At 40.5% G+C, this 24808-nt stretch overlaps 1 protein-coding gene across 5 annotated transcripts in view; it reads left to right on the top strand.

The window, feature by feature from the left end:
• Positions 1 to 24808, top strand: part of OSTM1 (osteoclastogenesis associated transmembrane protein 1) — a 75079-nt gene that overhangs the window by 33646 nt on the left and 16625 nt on the right. For 2 of the 5 annotated variants that reach the window (XM_030760308.2, XM_089921906.1), the window contains one exon: positions 3215 to 5309. In XM_030760308.2, the coding sequence (XP_030616168.2) occupies positions 3215 to 3270 (56 nt within the window). In that variant the 3' untranslated portion in view covers positions 3271 to 5309. Of the gene's footprint in view, positions 1 to 3214; positions 5310 to 7193 lie in introns of those variants that run through there. The other 3 variants (XR_016395161.1, XR_016395160.1, XR_016395159.1) reach the window with 3 other exon arrangements.

Raw genomic sequence — 24808 nt, 5'->3', positions numbered from 1 at the left:
TAGGGCAGAGCAGAAAAAAACACTAACTAGAAGGTCCCAACTAGCCAAAGAAAAGTGACCTCCAAATCTCATAGGTTTCTTGTTTATTATCAGAATGAAAGTATGGGCTTATCCCTTAGTAATTTTAGTTTTTTTAAAAAAGAATATTTTCAGGAGAAAAAAAGTCAGGCTTTTTTTCTCTTAAATATTATTCCTAGTTTAGGAACCTATGATATAAAAATTCTTTCCCTTATAAATTTCTTTCTGGCATTTTTTCATGATTTATCTAACTTCACGTCTAATATATCTAACTTAAAAAAAAAACAGATTGCTTGTAGATCAGTTTACATTGAATTTGTAATGTCACCTCAAAAAGCTAGCTACTAGAGGAGAGAGTCTTTATCATGGGTGTATTTAGTAAAGTATTTTGAAGATTGCCAGCATTCTGTAAATATGTAATAACTCGGGCCTAAAAGTGCTTCTTTAGGGTAATAACAAAATATTGCAGGGACCTCACTGTTGAGAAACTTTATTTTTCAGGACTTGGTGTACTTTTAAAGTTTAGCATCTTATTTGCTTTGCAAATCTGTTTAACTCTACAGAAGATATATAGTACTTCTGATCAGTGTTTTTGTTCGTTTGTTTTCACAATAAAAGTCATTACCATCTATCTGCTTGTATAAGCCACAAATCCTTTTAATATCTTTCAATTTCTTAACTTTTTCTTTTCTTTTCTTTCCCCATTCCCTTATTCCCTCCCCTACCCCTATTCAATTCATCAGCAAGTACTGCCAGCTCTATTTCCAAAAATATATCTTAAATTATCTTTTCTCTATCCCCACTGGTAATACCTTAGCCCAGGCCATCACCGTCTCTTACCAGCACTAAGGCAGAGGTCCCTTAACTGGTATCCCTACTTCTACTTCTTGACCCACTACAATCCATTGTCCGTATAGTGGCTAGAGTAAATTTTTAAACACAAATTTTACCACGTGCTCCTCTCCCATTTGAAACCCTTCCCGTGTACCCGTCGCACCTAGAATAAAATACACACTTATTCCAAGGTCTGCTCTCCAAGCTGCATGTGACCTGGTCCCCATCTGCCTTCGTAAACTCCTGTGTCTACCCCTCTCCTTTCTCATGATGCTGTATGTAGGCAGTCCGGCCTTCTTTCTGCTCCTCTCAAACACCAAGCTCATTCACACTGCCCTCTTTCTGAGGTTCTTGTATTTTTCCCTCCCTGCTTTCCTTGACTGGCTCCTTGTCATCCAGGTCTTAGGTCAAAGGTTACTGACACAAAGAGAACTTTTATGACCCCCCCCAACCTAAGAATACACCCTTTTTAAAATTCTTCTGTATCATCTTTCTTTAATAGCATTTAATCACTATTTAGTCTATTCCAATTAACTTTTCCACTTATTTTCTACCTAATTTTTTGTCTACCCTGACTCAATTGTGAGTTCCATCAGAAAAAGGATTTTGTTTATGTTGCTCACCACTATATCACCAGCATCTAGAAAGTACCTGGCCCATAGTAGATACTCAAAAATATTTGTTGAATAAAAGAACATTGTACTTAATGTGAGCAACTCCTAGAGTGAGTTCCTTAAAATACTAGTCCTGTGAAATTCCTTTTCATGAGCTTCATAATGTACCTGAATATAAATTAAGGCCTCTGAGATTACATCCCCCAAACTTGACAATAGGACCTTTGCATAATACCTATTAATGTTTCATAGAAGCATTGTTTACGAATTAAATGATGAACTTAAGGAAATGCTAGTGTAAGCAAATAGTTCTTGTGCTGATACCGCATAGAAATTTTAATTTACTTTTCTTTATGCTACCATTTTATATGCTTCCATTCATCAAGTCCTATGGTAGGAATTAGGGATTTAAAAAGGAACAAAGCACAATAGATGCCCTCAAAGAACATACCGACCATAATCCAATCATTACAACAAATGTAGTAGAAGTGCATACAGTGTGGTTGGACCACAGAGGCATAGAAGACGAACTCTGCATTTGGGGTGTTGGAATTCACCATTAGAAGATCCCTGGAGTAGAATTTTGGAGGATGTAAGGATTTATCAGAGAATAAGGAAGCAAGGAAGTTGTAGTTATACGTACTCACTGGTATTGCTACCTGGTTAGTTTAATGAATTTGGTAATTAGAAACTAGACTACTTTTAATAGTTTTAAACAACATTTAAAACAAAAAACCCTTTTGATTTAGTTTGCTTCCCAGATCCACTGAAGGCTTAAGAAGTAGACTTTCAGTTTAGGCTGTTTTTTAGTTTAAGTTGCTTTTTAAGTTTAGGCTGAAACAATGCACTGGTCCAGGAAGCCATGTTGTCATCTTCTACTTACAGTTGTCAGGGGAGACCCTGATAGAAACTAGAACAGTGGTTCTCATCCTTGGCCACATATCAGAATTGTCTGCAGAGCTTTCAAAACACAAAAACAAAAGTTAAATGTCTGAATCCCATTGTAGACCTTCTAAATCATAACCTGTATTCTAGTGTTGAGAACCTCTGAAGTAGAGAGATTCCTAGTTATCCAATGTAAGATACTTTCACTATGGCATGGTTGTTTTTAAATTTCTGGAACATGAGAAACATTCATGTTTAACTGAAGAACAAAACATATTACCAAGCCAAATAGCCATGATTTTCTTTATTAACTCTAATGACTCAGTCCCTTTAGCATCATGATCAAAACTGATTGTACATATTTTATTAGCTGCCATATATGTTTGTGCACATGTGTGTAATATCCAACTCACTTTTCTTTGTAAGCCATTTGAATGTTTGTTTTTTTTTTAAACATTACAGAGTTCTTTTACTGAATTCTTTTAAGAGAAATTTAGATTTGGATTTCTAGATTAGACTTTCAAATATATAATTTTATTATTATACTTTACAGCACTTCCATTTTTAAAGTAGAGTACTTTCATTTTTATTACATATTTAAGACTGTATTGTTCAGGATGATATAAATTACATCTGTTTTATTTGGCACTGCTTCTAACAAAATCATGTGCAGCTTCTAGCAAAGTTATATCTTTTGAGGTTGGTAGAAAAAAATAGATTTAGGTTTAATTCTTATAAGATTGAATCTATTCAGATTCAAACATAGAATTAATAGATGAATACTATAGTTTACATAAAATAATGAATAATTATGTTTAGAGAATTAAATTTAAGTTAAAATATAATACTTTTGATTTATTTAGCCAAACGTCTCAAGTCCAGTACCAGCTTTGCAAACATTCAAGAAAATTCACACTGAAACCTACAGAATGGAGAATTGACATCATATCCCATGGATGAATGGTGGAAGACACAGCTTGGTCCAAAAGAAGATAAACCATGATTTGACAAGTCAAGTTCTTAAGAAATGCAAGGACTTCAGATTTATTTTTAAATATGAATTTTCAATTTTTCTTTCCTGTTCCACCCCCTTTTTAAAGGTTTGGGTATTTTTAATTTACAGGCATAGCAATGTTGTCTATTTTAAAGTGTATTTGTTATAATAACAAAAGATGCAAGAACAATCTTGTTTTATTTTGTAGGCATATTGTTACTATTTGAGACTTCCAGTATCTCCTTAGTTAACATAGTATCTCTAGTAGCAAAGTTTTTGAGAACTAACATTTAAAAATTAATCAGTTATAGCAAAGACTTTGAAAAAAATTTACTTGCCGAAAAGTAGCAAGTCCAAAGATTAATTTAAGTTTCTCACCATTGCAGTATTATTGTCACATATATTTAATATGTCATATATTACAAATAATATGTAATTCAATCTCTGGTTTCCTTAAAGTCATTTTTGAAACTACTAGTTATAAACCTCCCCCAAAATTTTTAGAAATGGAAAGGCCCATTACATTTATCTTTGTAAAAAGATTTATGGTAACTGGTTTCTTACTTAACTTTTATAAATAGTGTTTTACACCTTATTTTTGCCTTTATTGCATAAGTAATTTGAAATCACTGGACTGCTTTATTATATTCAGGGCAAGATGGATTCTTTTTATACCAGGGATTTGCATTGTGAATTATATTATTTGGCAATTTATAATTTATTACCACTTTAAATCAAATGTAACATTGTCACAATGTATTTAAATTATGATTTTTTAATAGAAATTTTCTCTTGGGATATGTGGGGAGTTTTGGAGGGGGAAAAAAAAGGAGGAGTAAAAAAAGCTTTTAAGATTCAGAAAATAGACAGGGACCTGAGGGGATGCTCACTATAAGAGTATTGAATGGTTCGTACTGGGGGGCATGAGTCAGAAAGAGAATCTGATACAGAAAGTAGTTCAGTTAAGATGATGCTTATTTTTTTTCTAAATTATTTAAATCAGATAAAAGTGATATATGATTGAAATGAAGTCAGATACTTCACACTCGAAAACAAATTCCTTTTTGGAATGTTTATATCAACCTTTCAAAAAAGCTTCATTTCAGAATTGTTCACATTTTTTTCCCTCAGGTTTTTAGCATTAGGTGTTTCACTTGTTAATTCCTTCTAGCTGTCTTGGTGGAAATAGGCTTTCTTTTCTCTTTCTTTCCTTCTTTCTTTCTTTAATATAAAGCCTACTTTATATAGAAAAACAGTTTGCTTAATTGGTACAAGAATCTGAATCCTTTTATACTCTGTAAAATGCTCTTATAGAGAGACAAGAAAGTGTTTTTATTATTTTTTAAAATGTTTACCATATATGCAGAGTGAAAGAGAAGCCTCATCCTTGGATATGCAACATATCCAAAAGCTGTTACAGTTTTTCTAGTCTGCTGTGATCCATTTAAAATGTGCTGGAGTTTATTCTGCTGTTACTGTTCATGCTGCTGATGCTAATAGCACTATCTTGATTTGAAGCATATGGTTGAGGGCCATTGAAAGCAATCTTTCATTAATGCAGATAAAATCAGTTTACATGTACAAAGTTACAAAATGGCATATTTGATTCTGTAAGAGGTGACTCTTTGAGCACCTTTTAATATCATGTATTTCTGAAAACCATTGCTTTTGGATATGGTTGCTAATAAGCACTTTACAAAAGAAAAGGCAGCCTTTAATATTTTTCTGGTTGAGTCATTGCTCTTTAGAGGAGCATCAGCAATAGATTTCAAAAATAAGCATTAAGCACTACCAGTAAAGTGTGTAAATATTTCACTTGTAAAGTCATATTGAAAAGTTCTTTGCATAGTTCTCAATTCTTAGATTCACAGCATATGTGTGTGCACCAGAACACCTTTAGTTTTTTGGCACTTTGAAATAAACAAAGTAGCTTAAGGAAATTAAAGTGCTATATTTTATTTTTATTATTTATTTATTTATTGGCTGCATTGGGTCTTTGTTGCTGCACGCAGGCTTTCTCTAGTCGCGGCGAGTGGAGGCTACTCTTCGTTGAGGTGCGCGGATTTCTCATTGTGGTGGCTTCTCTTTGTTTCAGAGCATGGGTTCTAGGCACGTGGGCTTCAGTTGTTGTGGCACGTGGGCTCTAGAGTGCAGGCTCAGTAGTTGTGGCGCATGGGCTTAGTTGCTCTGCGGCATGTGGGATCTTCCTGGACCAGGGCTCGAATCCGTGTCCCCTGCATTGGCAGGTGGATTCTTAACCACTGCGCCACCAGGGAAGTCCATATGCTGTATTCTTACAATAAAGTAAGCTACAGAAAAGAAAATGTTATTAAGAAAATCATAAGGAAGAAAAATATGTTTACAGTACTGTACTGTATTTATCAATACTATAAGTTTATGTCATCTGTTTACAAGATGAATTGTCTGTCAGTACCTACATCAATATTGTCTTACATGATGCAAAATACTGTAGATGTTATACGTATTACTAACACTAGACATCAGAAATGAAGAGATAACGTGAAAAAGAAATTCAGTTTATTTACAGGTATAACAATTCATGCATTGATAATGAAGAAACAGCTATATGATTGCTTTATGGTAGCCTAGGATAATCAATACAATTGCTTCATGGTAGCCTAGCCTGCTCACTAATGAATGAATTGTTATAAAATTTTTATGGCATGCATAAAATTTTTATGGCATGCATTATTGCAGTCATATTCATGATACAGTATTGGAAACATAATTATGTATTTTTAAAAAACACTTCCCTGTGATGATAGGCTGATACACAGTTTCTCCAATTATGAAAGAGAGAGACATACTGTACAGTTACATAATTCTTTGAAAGCAAAGTTATAAAACAGTAAGAAAACTAATATCATTAATGTTATGTTAAATATCACTCACCTTGTGCCTATGTAGGGATAGGCTATCCACTTCAATACAAGTCTTGCACATGATGTTCTACACATATATTTTTGTATATATGTTGAAAAAAGAATCTGTGTGTGAGTAGACCTGCACATTTCAAAGACATGTTGTTCAAGGGTCAACTGTACCTTAAAGAAATCACTATTGCCTTCTGGCTTGCAAATTTTCTGATGACAGGTCTGCTGTGATTCTTATATTTGTTCTTCTCTATGTAACATTTTTATTTTCTGACTGCCTTCAAGATTTCCTCTTAACTTTCAATTTTCAACAGTTTTACTATGACGTGTCTTGGTATGTTTCTTTTTGTATTTATTCTGCTTGGGATTCTCTGAGCCTCTTGGATTTTTTGGTTGTATATCATTAATTTTGGAAAATTCTCATCCATTATACCATCAAATATTCTTCTGTCCTGTACTCTCTCTCTCTTCTCCTTCTGGGACTCCAATTAGATTTATGTTAGACCATTTGATATTGTCCCACAGCTCTGTTGGATGCACTCTTCTGTTTTATTCACTCTCTTTTACTTTTATGTTTCAATGTGCATCATTTCTATTGACCTACTTCAGGTTCATTGATTCTTTCTTGTGCTATGTCCAGTCTACTAATAAGCCTGTCAAAATGATTCTTCATCTCTTGATACTGTATTTTTATTCCCAGGGTTTCCATTTAACTCTTTTATAGTTTCTATCTCTCTGCTGAAATTCTCTGTTTTTGTATGCTGTCCACTCATTCCACTAGATCCCTTAGCATTTTAATCACAGTTATTTTAAATTCCTGTTGGATAGTGTCAATATCTAGATCATCTCTGGATTTAGTTCTGTTAACTACTTTATCTCTTGACAGTGGATCATTGTCATTTTTTCCTCTTGCTTTTTAATGTGTCTTATAATTTTTTTTTTTTTTTTTTGCAGTACACGGGCCTCTCACCGCTGTGGCCTCTCCCGCTGTGGAGCACAGGCTCCGGACACGCAGGCTCAGTGGCCATGGCTCTCGGGCCCAGCTGCTCCACGGCACGTGGGATACTCCCAGACTGGGGCACGAACCCGCGTCCCCTGCATCGGCAGGCGGACTCTCAACCACTGTGCCACCAGGGAAGCCCTTATAATTTTTGATTGAATGTCAGACATTGCATGTAAAAGAACAGTAGAAACTGAGGTAAATAGTATTTATACGTACAGTGGGCACGCCTCTCCTTCTCTTGGGCCATTAGTGTGGGGGTACCAAGTAACTCTCAGTAGTAGTTGATCTGGGCTTGGGTTTTATTGTTGATATTGTAACCTTCAATATACCACAGCTTTAAAATTTATCCAGTGGTGAACTGCTGCTAATTTGTGTTTAGTGAGTGGCCTAGAATGCCAGGGAGTTTTTCTCAGTGTCCCTGCTTCACCCTCTTGCTCTCAGCAGACTGCACAACTGTACTACAAGTGGAATCTCTACAAGTCCTGCCCCTCCCTTAGCTCTAGGGATCTGTTGCTTGTTTCTTTGAGCAAGTTTTGTGGTTGGGGCAGGCAGTGTTTTCCCCACTAGCCTCAGCCTCAGGCCCCGGGCTCTTGAGCTTTATAGGTGCACCTCCTTCTCCCCATGGCAGTCAGACTCTGCATTGTAATGGGGGGGGCGGTTCTTAAATGAGAGTAAGTTTCCTGTCCCTCTCTCACTGGCAGCAGACCTAATGCTTTGCATTAGGGCAGGATCCTGGTCACAGGTGGGTTTCCTACCCCCCCTCCAGCATCTGATGCTTTTTCCTTCAACTCCTTCTCTACCACAGCCTTTTCCTGGAACCAGGGAACAGGAAGGCTTTGTACCACTCCACTAGTGGCAAATGGCTCTTTCTTTGTATAAAAGAACATGGGTTTCATGCCTTTACCCCAGTGGCAGATGGTTGTTATCTGCATGCCTGTGTCACCAAAGGGTGGCTCTTTCAGTTTTCCTGATCTATCCCCCATTTTTCTTATGAACACCCAGTGGAAGCCTATAGAAAAGAGCTGGCAAGTGAGGGCAGACTCTTCTTGTATCTGTGGCTCCTGGAGATTCTAAGCTGTCACACTGGCCCATACTTTGTCTTTAAGCATTTGTTAAAATTTCGGGTTTTTCCTCTTACTGTTTTGGCTGCTACTCTTCCTTCTGTACTCTGCCCAAAGAAACATAGTTTGTTGGAGCAGAGCTTCTTGTTTTTCTATATCCTAAGTGGGACTGGAGCTCATTGATTGCTTCTCTGTTGTCAAGTTTTTTCTTGACAGCAAATTGCTGTGCAATTTGTTTAATGGGTAAAGAGATGAAACAAAAAAAGCAAGGTGGATAATGATGGAAAACATAAATAGGAACTAAATCCCAAACCAAAAAATATAGTAGCTGAAATGAACTCAGTGGAAGGGTTTTATAACCAATAAGACATGGTTGAAGAGATGATTAAGAATAAATTAGAAGAATATCTCCAGAAGGAAACCTGCAGAGAAAAAAGTTTGTAAATACAGATGGGGGTGGGGTGTGTAAGAGATATAGGGGATATCGTGAGAAGATTTAATATAAGTGTATTTAGAGTCCCTGAAGCAAAGGAGAGAGAAAAATGGAACAGAAACAATTTTTGAAAAGATAATAGCTGAGAATATTCCCAAACTGGTGAAAAACATTGTCACAAATTAAGAAGCTCAAAAAGGATTTAAAACAAACCCAAAACCTAGTCACATTCATAGTAAATGAAAACCAAGGAGAGAATCATACATACATACAGCTAGAGAAAAAAGACATTACCTTCATGAGAGCAATAATTAAACTTATTGTTAGTTCCTCAAGAGAAATAATGAAAGCGGGAAGGTAAACGGAGTATTTTCAAAGTGCTGAAAGAAAGTAACTGACAATCTAGAATTCTATGCCCAGCAAAAATGTGTTCTTCAAATTGAAAGGGGAATAAGGCATATCTGGGCATAAAGTCTGAGAGAATTCTCACAAGCCAGGCCTACATTAAAGGGAATACTAAAGATCGTTCTTCAGGCAGAAATAAAATGAACTTAGGTGGAAACCCAAAGGCACAAGAAGGATAAAATAGATAAATAAATCTGAATAATTATTGACTATACAACAATAATGCCCTGTGGGATTAACATATATATAATGAAAACACATAACAATGGCATAAAAATCAAAAGAGGATTCTTGGAGTTAAAATGTTTTAAGGTCGTTGTATTATGTGGAAAGAAGGTTATTTCTTTAGGCTGTTTCTGGAAGTAAAATTGATTGTCAAGTGGGTACTGGTAAAGAATTTTTTTGTTTTTAAATTGGATTGAAGGTGCATTCTGACTCAGATCCAATTCCACTCCTTTCATGACATCTTTTATGATTTTCTTCTGCTCTTGACTCTTCATATTTAAGAAAGCAGCTTGTCATAAAGGAAAAAACGAGGCCTTTAGAATTAGACCTGGGTTTAAACTCCTGCTTTTTCCCTTCCTTGGACAGGCAATTTACTTCCCCTTCCTTGGACAAATAGGAGGTAATAATACTGGCCTCACAAGATTATTGTGGAAATTAAATGAGATTAGGTATATGAAGAGCCTACAGTGCAGCGCCCAGTATCTAGTACTTCATACGGCTCAATTGCACTATGCAATTTGGCACTTGATTAGACACCCTCTCACATTGTTTCCTAGGTTCCTTATGTTTGAGATTATTATCCCTCCTCTCCTGACCAGATTGTAATCCTTTCCAGTTCAGGGACTATATCTCTTTTTCCTCTTGTACCTGTAGTTCAATGAAGGGTTTTTGGAGTCAGGGTAACACTTGTTTGAAGAAAGCACATATACGTTGAACTACACTGTTTTGTAGCAGGTCCACACAGAAGGATGTTTGAGACCTTGAAGAAAAGTCCTTCAGCTGCCCTTGAAAAGCATAAATGGTGAAAACATAACTATTTAATGGAAAGAGAGAAGTGCTATCTTACCATTCAGGACCCCTCCAGTTTAAGCACTGAAGATTCCAGGCTAGAGCCAGTATCGGGTGTCATGGATTGCTGCCCTTAAAAGTAGCATCTTAAGTTGCATATAATACCTTTTCTGGGCAAGAGTCCCATCTGCTTAATCTCTGCTAAATGAGTGTATATTAGATCTGACTCTTGGAAAATACCAAGTTAAATCAGACAGTTAAAATCAACATTATAACCATAACTGGTTTAATTTATCTTTCCTTTCAGTAATCCCACACATTACCTACTTATTTACTGTAATGAACATGCCATTCAGCTAAAATAAGATTAACTGCTTAAACTGCAGCATTACAGGCAGAGAACGTTAATGCCACTTTGTGTTTCATTGTAAGGTTCAGCAGTTAAGCAATATGGTGTTGTCATTTCTTCCTTTGTAATCAAGATGGTTTCACTTAGGATTAGTGCTCCCCAGCCGATTCTCCCGATGGAACATTGGAAGCAGTACATTTATATGTCTAGGTTATAGCCTGGCAGCAATAACAGTCTTCAGAATCAAACCTGTTGGCCTCATCAGCACTCAGATTACACTGCTCTTTGTGAAGCCCCCCTCTGCTCTAACGGTGATGAAAACCTCGCCTGCCATGCAGACTGTGGAAGGGGACTTGACTATGCATCTGGAAAACAGCATTGTGACTCGGGTGGAATCAGAGTCCAGAAAATTAACCCAAGTTTTCCCCAAGTGAATGCACATTTGTCTGTTCTCTGCGTCAAGGTCAAATCCCACTTTAATGGATCTTTCTAGACTGTTCAAGCCCCACTCATCTCTCTTTTCTTTGGACTCTAATTGCAATTATAGTTCTCCCTACATTACTTAAGACCGCTTATTTAGTGATTTATATGATTCATATCATTGTTCTATATGGGCTAAGACTATCTCTTCAGTTAGACTGCAAGGTCTCAGAAGTCAGGGACTAACGTCTATATGGTCCTGAACCCAAAAGAAGGGCCCAGTAATTGCTCCTTGACTGAAGGAAATAACCTCTGTGTGATGTGACCCATCTGACCCATCAGACTCTGTCTGGATAGTCTGGAGAGGGGACCGTTAGCCTCAGCTAAGCCTGCAAGGAGCCCCATCCTCGTCATGCCTTCTCTTCCGTGGAGCATATTCCATTTTTGTGATTCGTCAAAGAGAGTCAGTATGGTGACCAACAGATTTTTCCATCCGTTCACTGATTTATTCATTCAATGAAGATTTATTAAGCACCTGCTGTGTGCTAAGTCTTACTCGTCAGTACTGTAAGAACTGAGAAACTTCTTGCTGGCTATTTTGGCTGAAATGGGGAAAACGGTTTAAAAGAGCTAGAAGAAAACTCCTTTCTTCTCAGACACTACCCTTCAACCCCAACTTTTGAGCAGGAGAACACTTCTGTAGAGCTTTCTTTCCCCGTGTTTATTCATCACTTCTTCCCATTCTCATCTCTCCTCCTACTTAAATTGCTGTGATGGGGGGCTTCCCTGGTGGCGCAGTGGTTGAGAGTCCGCCTGCCGATGCAGGGGACACGGGTTCGTGCCCCGGTCCGGGAAGATCCCACATGCCGCGGAGCGGCTGGGCCCGTGAGCCATGGCCGCTGAGCCTGCGCGTCCGGAGCCTGTGCTCCGCAACGGGAGAGGCCTCACAGTGAGAGGCCCGCGTACCGCAAAAAAAAAAAAAAAAAAAAAATTGCTGTGATGGGTAGGAGTGCTCCTCCCCTGCCTCCCTGGCTGTGACAATAGCAGGCAATTGAATTTTCCTGTGTGAAACTGGTTTGCTCAGGTCTCTGCTGGGCAGGCTGCACTTGCTATGTTGGATGAGCTCCAGCATGCTTCTCTGGATAGGATCTAATATGGATCAGGATTCCTCAGTGGGCAGGAAGAGGGTGGGGAGAGAAGAAGGGAATTAGGTGGGTTCTGCCCTGTCTGCCCAGGGCGTCTGATGAATTCTTTAATGAATTATAAACAAGGAGCTCTGTCTTGGATATACCTCTACCCCCAGCCCAATAATTGTTGACCAAGTTTTGACCCTTCCAGGGAAAAGCCAGAGCCTCAGTTGCCTGGGATGATCTGAGGCTGGTTTGGGGGTATTGGAACAGCTGCCTTCTGAGCTAGACCTCTTGGGAAACCTGAGGTCATGCTCTTGACAGCAGTGAATCCAACAGTGATGCACCCTACTCCCTTGCGTCCTTCATTTTCCTGCTAGAAATAAGGATATACTAGAAGGATCGACTATTAGAGCCAAGATGGACCTTAATCACCTCTATTCCAGGCCTCCTTATTTCTCAGGTGTAGAAATTACAACTAGTCAAAGTGGTTCACCCAAGCAGATGGAGCAGTAGTGGCAGAGCCAGGGCTGTGACCCAGGTCCCCTGACTCCCAGGCTGGAGCTCTGATACTCTGTGCCATCTCTCACTATTCCCTTCTCCATCACTCTGTTCCCATACCTCCTTTTACTACCTCTCTGTCCCTTCTCTCTTGACTGACTCATTGTTTTTCTTCTTACAATTTCAAAAGCAAAAACTGCCAGTGTAAGAAGGAAGACAGCAAAAATGAGCAAAACTGACTTCGTTAACATTCTCCTAAACACCTTTGATTTGTCCGTAGTATGCTAACGAATATTTCTTAGATACCAACCTGCTTAAGCATTCATCTCGTTGAATTTACTGTGGACTCATAGAAGTTTATTAAGTGTATTTCTAATAGAAAGAGCATGTTGTTTAACTTTTCTTTTACTTTTTTTTTAGTTCAGACTTGTACAAGTGACAGAAATCCAACTCAGACTAGCTTAAGCATTAAAGGAGATTTATTGGATTACCTAACTGGGAAGTCCAGAAATTGATCTAGCTTCGGGTTTGACTGGACTGAGGAACTGCAGGGAGGTTGCCACCTGTGCCCTCTACCCATTTGTCTATATTGTCTTCATTCTTTCCTACTGCAGACAGGTGTTCTTCATGTAGTGAAAAAAAATATGGCTGCCGGCAGTCATCATTGAAATACTTCCAAAAAGCAAGACCCCTTCTCCTCCAGCCCCAAACTGGTCTCAGAAAAGGTCTCTAATTGGCCCAGACTGGGGCACATGCCCTTCCCTGGACCAATCACTGTGCCCAGGAGAATGAGGTGCTATGATTGGCTGGGCCATCCCTGGTTGGGGAGCTAAGGTCCCGCATGCCGCGTGGCAGGCTGTCTCCACCTCTCAGATATGAAATGTATTCTGTAATTCCAGTTACAGTCAATGCTATCTTTACCCAGATTTGTGCTCTGACTGCTTGGTATGTTTGGGCAGTGGCAACAGTCTAAGACAAAGTCTACTGATTGCTCATGTTTGGAAACCAGGCTCTGAGCAGAGTTCAAGGTAGGGCAGAATGAGACAGTACAGCTTTCTGTTTTGTTTTTGTTGTTTTTTCTGGCCTTGCCACAGCAGCATGCAGGATCTTAGTTCCTCGGCCAGGGAGCAAACCCGTGGCCCGTGCAGTCGAAGCGTGGAGTCTTAACCACCGGACCACCGGGGAAATCCCTCTGGTTTTCTTTTAGTTTCACACCATACCTCTTCTGAGAAGCTGAAAACCACTATAAAATGCCCTCTTCTACTGTCAAGATGGCACTGCTTTTTTAAAAAAAATCTCCTTGCCTTCTTTTCCTATTGACTGTGGTGAGGAATGAGAGCGGTAGAGAGGAAGACGTCTTTAACAGAGGTTGCTTGTTGCCCCCAGTGGCTGCTCTTCATTTCTTCCATAGCTATAGAAGTTTGCACTGGATGACTGACTTCTCAGGATAAAGACATTTCCCAGCCTCCCTGATGTGGGGGAGAGGAGCGGCATCCAACTGAGGTTAGTGGCCCACGGGCTCACAGCAGGAGTGTTGAATGGCAACTTTTAGGACGCTTGTTTTAAGAGAGAACTGGTGTAGGTGAGTTCCCACGTTCCTCCTTTCCTCTCACACTACTACTACACTTCACTTCTGATGCCAGGTGTGTGGGGTTTAACATATCGAGCAACTCTCTGGCAGCGGCTGGGTGTCCTACAATCTAACTCCACTCTGACACTACCTGGAGATAGCCTCAGATCCCACCCCCACTTCAGATGTCAATCACAAGTTTCAGCTTGTCACCTATACTTCTGACTGACTGGCTATAATTGGGGTTCCCATGACTCTCTCCTTGTGAATGGCTCAGAGAACTCAGGGAAACACAGTTACCAGTTTATTATATAATTAAGGATGTGGTAGAGGATACGGATGAACAGCCAGATGACAAGGAGAGGTCCAGACGGGTCCTGAGTGCAGGAGCTTCTGTCTCTGTGGAGTTGGGGTCTGTCACCCTCCCCACATGTGGATGTGTTTACCAACCTGGAAATTCTCCAAACCTCCGATACTTTGGGGATTTTTATAAAGGCTTTGTATGATCAATTATTACTTCAATCATCAGCCCCTTTCCAGACCTTCCCAGAGGATAGGGGTGGGATTGAAGTTCCAAGCTTCTAATCATGGATTGGTCTTTCTGGTTACCAGCCCCCATCCTGAAGCTATTCAAGAGCCCACCAAGAGTTGCCTCATTAGAATAACAAAATTCCTATCATCCAAATTTCCAAGGGCTTTAGGAGCTCTGTGTCAGGAACTGGGGTCAAAGGCCAAATATTAGAACAAAAGATGCTCCTAGTGCCCTTATCACTTAGGAAATTACAAGGGTTTTAGGATCTCTGTGCCTGGACCTGGGAGGCAGAGACCAATATATATTTTCTATTATTTCACAAGGCCCTTTATCTTTCTCCCCTTTCTCCATCCTGCTGCTTGGAAAGTGGCTGTGATGGCTGGAGCTCCATCTTGAAAGAAAAGGACAAGGGCCATGCATAGCAGAGTAACAAGCCTGAGTCCTTGACACCATGGAGCACCCTACCAACTCAGGCCTGCCCACTCAGATTTTATGTGAAGGAGGAATAAACTTCCATGTTGCTTAAGCTACTATTGTCTTGAGATTTTGGTCATTCACAATTAAACCAATACCAATTGATTTAGTATATTTCAGGTGGAGCAGATGAGCAGAGGAATTCTATTTTGTACTAAAGGACAAGGGAAAGTGTCATATCACCCAGGAAGGGCTGGGTGTGTGACAGCCTGGAGTGAAAAGCGTGAAAAGCTGGGCAGTCGTTTTGGGGGGTTGGTAGGAACAATGCTACTTCCTAAAAGTAACCAAGGCCAAGGCTTTTGAACTCCCTTCTTTCTCTGGTATTGGTCCTTAATCTTAAACCAGTGCAAATCCCTTGAGCATTCAGTGTCCATATTGGTAAACTAATAATAATGTTTTATAATGTGTTTGGCTTTTAGTTTCACAAGTAAGAAACACTGAACAATTAATAGAGAGAAATTGCAGTATCACAGTTTGAAAATTGAAATACACTTAAATAGTAATAAGAAAGAAGCACTCCAACTTATCGACAGTCTTTTAAGCGCTGTGCTAGGCTAAGTACTTTATAAACATTATCTCATTTAATCCTAACAATTTATGTGCTAAATGAATTAAATACTGTTTTTAGCTCCATTTTCTGGATGAGATACATAGAGATACTTAACTGACACTTGGAGGGAAAGATTAAGCATACCTAGAATCACACAGTTAATAACAGATCTGCATGACCCCAACACCCATACTCCTAAGCAATACTCTGACTGAAGTTGTGAAGAAATATATTCTACAAAATCGAGATCTCTTTTAACAATTTCATATTAAAATGAGCGTCAGTTGGTGTAACAGCCAGGTTCCCCACAGGAAACAGAATTTATCCCGACAGGTAAGACTGTTAGTATAATGGGGAGACTGTAATAAAGGGACTGCCTCCAGAGGTGTGGGCAGGGTTAAGGAAATGAATGAAGGATTTTGAGGCACCCAGAGTCTGGCACCAGCAGAAAGTCATTAATTCCCCTAGGGCTGAAGGAGAAGAAAAAGTGGTCTTGGAGCCTGGCGAGAGCTGGAGCTCCCTGAGGGGAGCCATAGGTGTGGAACATCACAGCTATCAACAGAGACGCAGCTACTAAGGAGGGAGGGCAAAGAATAAAGCCTGACCCCTCTCTCCTCTTGCCCTCTCATCAGAAGGGGTCAGTCTCCTTGGGCACAGAGCAGGGCTGGGAAGGATGGAGAATGGGTCAGGAAGGCAAGCAGAGGAATTACAGCCAGCACCGTCCATCTCTGAGCTACAACAGCTCTGTAATCCAGCCATCATTCAGACTTTTCTAGAAAACAGACTCTTTGGGCAATTCTTTGAGGGAAAAATCCCACAGGACTGAGAGCAGCTCTCAGAGCTCAGGATCCACTCCCTTTCTTACCCTGCTTTGCAAGGATAACCCTGCTGCAGGGAATCTTCAGGGCACATAGGCAGTTCAGCCCTGCAATCCCAGGGTTCTCTTTTCCTCCATGTAGCCTCTCCAGACATCCTTTAGGACAGTCTCCACCTTTAGTGCTGTATCCTTTCATGCCACAGGAGGAGAGGCAGCTGTCAGAGTAAAGAAGTGAGTAGATGATGGTCAGACAAAAAGCTGCTAGTCATTTATTTTTGGAAAATCCATGGATATTATATCCACAGGAACCAAAACTTAGTTTCCAACTGCAGTAGACACCTCTTAAATGGTAAGCAATGATGGGCCAAGGCCCGTACCACTATCAGTTGTGTTTACTTCATATCATTCATGAAGTTTTTGTTAAAAGGAGGTAAGAGCGGTGCAGGGAATCTGTGAGAAAATATTTTGTGGGAAATGAAGGATAAATAAATTGATAATCTATTGTCTCTATTGTCTTTTGACTTCTGAAAAAGGAAAAATTCTAAACTCTGTAGCTTCTCCCCAGAGGATATTTTACACCCATTAACGATGAAACAAAACTGGTATTACAAAGAAAAGGAAAAGGTAAATTCTGACCACTTAAGCCTCTGGGAAGCATGAGTGAGAAAGTGACACTGCCAGTCTACCGTACAATCTTGTTTTAATGAGAAAAAGCCTGAAAAAACTTCAGCAGCCCACACAGTCCAAATCAAGTCTTTTATAAGCAGATGTTGCCACCTTTGGGGCCACTAGAGTATCAAATTAAATCCTTGGGCAAATTATAAAATGGTACCCTTAGGAATTACAGAAATAATGAGTCATTCTACTTTTCAAATACTTGTTAATAAAACCACATTATATCTCTGTTTTTATGGTTAAGTTTTATTTATTTATTTCCGATACGCGGGCCTCTCACTGTTGTGGCCTCACCCGTTGCGGAGCACAGGCTCCGGACGCGCAGGCTCAGCGGCCATGGCTCACGGGCCCAGCCGCTCCGCGGCATGTGGGATCTTCCCGGACCGGGGCACGAACCCGTGTCCCCTGCATCGGCAGGCGGACTCTCAACCACTGCACCACCAGGGAAGCCCAAGTTTTATTTTTAAAGTATTTTTTAAAGTTATATTTTGGTAAATCATTTTTCTAACTTTGTGTTCTTTCACAAAGCAGTTTTGTCATATTTTTCTGTTTGTCATGATCACTGAATGGCTATTATATTTATATAAAGTAATAATACCAGTTCTGGCTTCAGTAGGCAAAATTTAGGAGAAAAGAATATTTCTTTCTTACTGAAAAAATATATACTTCTGGTCTTTACATTTTCATTTGGGCTTTTGCCATGCCACAAAAAAAGAAAATGAAGCCCTCTGAAAAGTGTTGACATAGATGGGGAATTTCTTTTAGCAAAGAGTGCTTAAGAGGAAGGTGGAATTACTAAGTCAATATTTCCCGCCCCCCCCCAAGAGATGCTACTCTCTCTCTCTCTCTCTCTCTCTCTCTCTCTCTCTTTGAGACTCATAATATACATTAACATATTAAAGGCTCTGAGAATTACTGCAAGAAAGTAATCTGCTTAACATTTGTTTTACTCACCATTATTTTTCCTTCCACAAAACCCTATAATTCCCCATTGAAACTATTAACAAAAAACAAAAAATATACTTTGGGGAATGTGGCCTTGAACTGAAGTTCCCCTAACTACAGTATAACTCACTGTAAAGATTTTTATTGTCAAATTGTTTTGAAATTTTTAAGCCATCCCAGGAAGAGTCTGATTTCAATGAACCAAATCGAATCTTTAAGTAGGAGAACTGGTCTTTATGTCACATCCCCAGGCACCAGCAAGAATGACATCCAAGACCCTTGCTTTGTTCTTTGCCCTATTCACACCTGAGTTCCTGAGAAGTTCCTGACGTCCTCTGCCTGAACTTTCCCCTTATCTCTTATTTTTGGTCTCATAAAAATCCCCTAGGGAGGGCTTGGGGAGAAAAAAACCAAAACACATTTGATAATCCTTTGGTCTTAGCTCCCTTCCTCTGCCCTGATTCACATTTATCCCTTAAATTCTATCTGTCTCCTTCCAGACACTCCAGAAATAATCCAACCATATTCAGCTTATTCTAAAGCCCTGGTGCTGGATTGTGTCCACTCACTCAGTCTTTGAAGGGATATTTCTGGCCCCCTAAGGCGAGGCAGGCAGTGTGCCAGGGCCTGGGGCTCCTGCAGTGACCCAGACAGACATGAGCCTGAGCTCACAAAGTTCTTGATCTAATGAGAATGCCAATGTCAGGAACCAGGCAGGTCCTAGGTAAGAAAACCAGGGATTACTAACTAATAAAGAACAGGGAGACTGTAATTTATTCATAATAGGCAATTATATTTTATTTAAAATTTAAAATTGTATATCCTTTTCAATAAAGTTGTTTTTGTTTCTTTGGCTGTTTTAATTTTATATGAAAAGCAAAGTTGGCTATAAACGCATGATGATTTCCCTCTAGATTAACCGATCTTATGGATAATATAAGGGTAAACAAGTTTACTTGGTGGCTGCATATTCTAATTTCAGTAAAATAAGTAGAGACCAGTTAAAATCTTCTTCAGGACTGGTGTTATAACTCAAAACTTTTAAGTGCTAAGTGAATGGTAGGTGTTCACATATGTAGAGACAAATTTTTATTTTTTTAAGAATCTATTTATGTATTTATTTTTGGCTGCCTTGGGTCTTCGTTGCTGCATGGAGGCTTTCTCTAGTTGCGGCGAGCAGGGTCTACTCTTCATTGTGGTGTGTGGGCTTCTCATTGCGGTGGCTTCTCTTGTTGTGGAGCACGGGCTCTAGGTGTGCGGGCTTCAGTAGTTGTGGCACGCGGGCTCAGTAGTTGTGGCTTGCAGGCTCTAGAGCGCAGTCTCAGTAGTTGTGGCACATGGGCTTAGTTGCTCCGCGGCATGTGGGATCTTCCCAGACCAGGGCTCGAACCCGTGTCCCTTGCATTGGCAGGCGGATTCTTAACCACTGCGCCACCATGGGAGCCCAAGACAAAAATTTTTTATGAACAACATTTTTAGGTACAAATTCTTTTGAACTGATGATTGTGATTTTTTTAAAGGTGCTCCTCAGGATGGGTTTGGAAGGAACTGCTGTGCCTGGATATTTGGAGAAGAGTGAGGTTTCTGGGAATCGGATCAGAAAACCTGGCTTCAGGCAGACAATGGTCTCTTTCTCTTCCTTGCTCTCTGTGAATATGAAATTCTACCTATCCCAACTTCTCCTTTTCCAGACACAGAGACTGGCAGCTTTTTGGAAGCTTCAGCTGTTCCCTCCCTCAAGGGTGGCGGGCTTAGGGGCCGGAGGTGAGGTGCTGCTTTTGGGGGGGGAATGGTGGTCACTTCCACAAGCCATTTCGTGTGAGACAGATTTTATACAGGCTTTTAGGTCAAGATATAGTCAGGAGCAACTCAGGGAAAATTCTCCACCAAACCTCAGGTTCCTAGCACCAGAACAAAATCTTTTTTTTTTGCGGTACGCGGGCCTCTAGCTGTTGTAGCCTCTCCCGTTGCGGAGCACAGGCTCCGGACGTGCAGGCTCAGTGGCCATGGCTCACAGGCCCAGCTGCTCCACAGCATGTGGGATCTTCCCGGACCAGGGCACGAACCCGTATCCCCTGCATTGGCAGGTGGACTCTCAACCACTGCACCACCAGGGAAGCCCTTTTTCTTATTTTTATTTTTTTTAAAGGAGGGTGTGTGTCTAGACTAGAGGAGGTAGAGGAGGAAGTGCTCACCTCCATAAAATATGGTCATTATGCCCCAAGTACCCTTACCCATAGGCCCTTGATTCAAAAATGACAGCCCATGAATAAGTCCTGGGATGTAATGTACAGCACAGTGACTATAGATAATAGTACTGTATTGCATATTTGACACTTGCTAAGAAAGTAGATCTCAAAAGTGTTCATCAGGGCTTCCCTGGTGGTGCAGTGGTTGAGAGTCCGCCTGCCGATGCAGGGGACACGGGTTCGTGCCCCAGTCCGGGAAGATCCCACATGCCGCAGAGCGGCTGGGCCCGTGAACCATGGCCGCTGAGCCTGCGCGTCCGGAGCCTGTGCTCCGCAACGGGAGAGGCCACAACAGTGAGAGGCCCGCGTACCGCAAAAAAAAAAAAAAAAAGAGTGCTCATCACAAGAAAAAAAACTTTAACTATGTATGGTGATGGTGATGTTAACTAGACTTATTGTGGGAATCATTTTGTAATATATATAAATATTGGAATATTACGTCATACACCTAAAAAACTAATATGTCAATTATATCTAAATTAAAAAACAAAAACATCCCCCAAACAAACAACAGTCAATGCAACTGCCCACCCATCTACCACTCTAGCTCCACTCTTTTTGATTGTTTGTTTTTTATAAATTTATTTATTTATTTTTGGCTGCATTGGGTCTTTGTTGCTGCACGCGGGCTTTCTCTAGTTACAGAGAGCCGGGGCTACTCTTCGTTGCGGTGCACGGGCTTCTCATTGTGATGGCTTCTCTTTGTTTCGGGGCATGGGCTCTAGGTGCGTAGGCTTCAGTAGTTGTGGCCCGCTGGCTCTAGAGTGCAGACTGAGTAGTTGTGGTGCAACGGGCTTAGCTGCTCCGCGGCATGTGGGATTTTCCCGGACCAGGGCTCGAACCCATGTCCCCCGCATTGGCAGGCGGATTCTTAACCACTGTGCCACCTGGGAAGTCCCCACCCTTTTTGATTCTTGAGAGCTTTCTTTTTTAAAATCGTATACTCCTTGGAGGAGTAATAGCTTAATTTAGGAGTTATAGTTTATCAGATAACATGTCAAAAACTGAGATGATTTCCCATCTTGGTAAATGAGTACCAATGCCCACACGGTTGCTTAAATTAAAATCACACCCTTTCCCTGTATTCCTCATGCAGTCCATCGCCACTTCTTGTCAGTTTTTCCTCCAACGTATCTCAAGTCTATCTACTTCTCTCCCTTTCCCCTGCACCATCCTAGCGCAAGCCTCCCTCATAGCTCATTGGCAATGCCCTCCTATGAGCCCCTCAGCACCTGTACCATCCCCTGGCCATGAGCTGTAATTGCTGTTTACTCACCTGCCTCCTCTCACACAAGCTCAGGGCCTGGTGTATCGAATAGATGAGTGAATCTGAGTGACACTATTTTCTAAGTCACTGCTGGAGACAGGAAGTTGGGAATTCTACTTAGTATACTCAACGAGAATATTCTTTCCCTAGGGCTGGCCTCTGGACACTAAAAACAAACAGACAAAAAAACCCCACAGATATATTTCGAAGGATAACTTGACCTGAAATGAATCCTAGTCAGTTTAGACAGTAAAATATAAGACTTGATTTAGAACCAAGAAACTTTTCTGAGCTTCACCTATCAGAGAATCTTCAGGGCTTTTTTGTCATGTCGAAATCCTTGATGAAGTGCACTGCAAAGGGCTTAAGAGGCGATTCTGGATAATTTAAGCAACCAGGATACTTTTGAATTAAGGTTGTTGGGAGAAGCCCAGGCAGAGTAGAGATCCCTTTTAATCTTTTGGACTTCAGGGTCAATTTGTCGGGTAAGGAGGGAAATCTACCTTCACTTTATTTTTCTCATATTCTGTCTCTTCTTGCCTCCCTCATCTTTCATTATATTTTCTTCATCCTTCCTCAGAAACATCTCCTTGCTTTCTAAAATCACAGCTCTTAGAGCTGGAAGGGACTCAATAGACTCTCTAGTATCTGGCTTAACATCCCCTGAGGCGAAAACCTAGGCTCAGAGACTTGAAATGATTTGCCCACAGCAGTTGGAGACCAGTTTTTCACTGATGACCCCTAATTTGTCCCACTATGTACTGCTGCCTGGCTTCTTTCTCTAAGAGAATAGTAAGAAGAAAGAAGGCTCCAGTACTGGCAGGAAAAAAAAAGTGTATTTTTCTTTTATTTGAAAAATATATATATAAATGAATTTGTGCTTTCAAAATATTAATTTCCTGAGTTAAAGAGTTAAACTCAGGTCACAAAACAAAAGAGAAAAATCCTGATTAAATGAGAAAATAAAAATACTTTGAGTAGAAGTTTATCATTAGAGCTCTGATTTGTTTCTCCAGTTCACTAGTTAGCTGCCCAGTAGTTCTTAAGTTCAAAACTCTGATAATGTCCTTCTAATCATACTCTATTGAGCCACGGGGACGCTTAGCCCTAGACTAATGCAAGAGGCTTAGAACTCTCTCACATGCCTTACCTGTTTCTTTACTTTCTTTTCATGGATTTTGTTGACTACTTCCCAGATGTTTGAAAGGTACCTATTCAATGTCTCTTTATTCAGGTGCACCATTAAAAATTAAAGTTGAAACAAAAATAAAATATCAAATAGATTATCCTTAATAAAAATATTTCTAGGGAGGGCTGCTCCCAATTCATTGGGATCTGTGGTTCATGGGGTAGACAAAGACTGACTTAATAACGCTTATAGTATACTGGGGTTTATAGAGATGCAGACTGCCCTCTTGGTAGCCTGCAGAGGAGCCCGTGTACACAAATGGAAAGCATCCTCCAAACAGTCTATGAGAGAATCACATAGTCAACCCAAACCCCTCACTTTGTTTAGCCTGCATTGTCCTCATGAACTGACCCCACCTGCTTCGCCCAGGCTCATTGCTGACCGCTCTCCCCTTGTTCACCATGCTCCAGCCCAGCTGTTTTCTATTGTGTTCCTCAAATTCCAACTGCTGTTCCACACTTCCAGGCCCTGCCCCTGTCCTCACCTGATACCTTGACCTAGAACGCTTTTCCTTCCTAGGACTGGCTGCTCATCCCAAGGGAAGCCTTTCTGAGGCACTTTACCTGAAGCAGGCACCACCTCTATCCACTCAGTCTCCAGGCCATGATCCTATTTGTTTCCTTCATAGACCTGCCGTAATCTGAAATTGAGTTACTTTTTTACTGTTTGTCTGCCCTCTCCCCTCGCCCCAGAAGGTAAGTTCTGTAAGAATTTTCTTGTCTTGTTCACCGTACACAGCCCCAGCATCTCTACCTGGCACAGTGTAGATGCTTGATCAGTATTTGTTGAATATACGAAGTAACAAATAAAACAAGCTGGAGGATAGTAGATTATTGTTCAAATAGCGATGAGCTGTGCAATTATGATGCCAACTGGATTCAGAATTGCCTGCCAGGAATGAAGTCTCCAAGAATATCGATGTGGACAGGAAAACACAGACTCATCGGCCCTAGGCAATTTCTTTCTTTTCTTTTTTTTTTGGCATTCTTCTATCCAACTTCATTTATTTATTTTATTAATTTTTATTGGAGTATAGTTGCTTTACAATGTTGTGTTAGTTTCTGCCGTACAGCAAAGTGAATCAGCTATATGTATACATATATCTCCTCTTTTTTGGATTTCTTTCCCATTTAGGTCACCACAGATCACTGAGTAGAGTTCCCTGGGCTATACAGCAGGTTCTCATTAGTTATCTCTTTATACATAGTAGTGTGTTCATGTCAATCCCAATCTGCCAATTCATCCTGCCGCCCACCCCCAAGGCAATTTCTTCTAATTGGAATTTTCCTAAAACTAGGCTGCATTCTAACAGTCCCTTGTAATGTTTCCCAAGACATATCAGTCTGAATTCCTCAATAAGAGAATATCCAAGCAGTATTGGGAGGTTCTAGAGACACAGAGATGAGAAAGCCTCCATCCCTTTCCTGAGAGATCTTGTACTCTAAGGGAGTAAAGACATAAGGGGCTTTGTCTTTTGTAAATGGCCCAGACCACAGAATTTTCATTAGTACATGAAGCAGTCTCAGGAGTGTTGTTCTACAATATGAGATTTTGAAATGGTTCCTGAATCCTTCACCTTTCAAAGCCTAGGATCCTTTGGACTCCACAAAAGTGCCCAGTGTTTCAAAACAAATAATGATTTTTTGAAAAAAAAAAATGCTACCCATTACTGAGCTCCTGTTATGTGCTAGACCCTACCCTGGGCAATTTTTTTTTTTTTTTTTTTGCGGTACGCGGGCCTCTCACTGTTGTGGCCTCTCCCGTTGCGGAGCACAGGCTCCGGACGCGCAGGCTCAGCGGCCATGGCTCACGGGCCCAGCCGCTCCGTGGCATGTGGGATCTTCCTGGACCGGGGCACGAACCCGTGTCCCCTGCATCGGCAGGCGGACTCTCAATCACTGCGCCACCAGGGAAGCCCCCCCGGGCATTTTTTACATTGTTTTTCTCCCAAGGTCGTTCCAATTATATTAAACTCATTTTTACATATG

This window comes from Delphinapterus leucas, chromosome 12, assembly GCF_059928025.1.
Source record: "Delphinapterus leucas isolate spDelLeu-1000000601 "Yukka" chromosome 12, BTC_Dleu_Yukka2, whole genome shotgun sequence".
In the NCBI taxonomy this organism is placed as follows: domain Eukaryota; kingdom Metazoa; phylum Chordata; class Mammalia; order Artiodactyla; family Monodontidae; genus Delphinapterus; species Delphinapterus leucas.
Note: the sequence above shows the minus strand (reverse complement) of the source record. Positions and strands in the feature narration are given on the sequence as shown.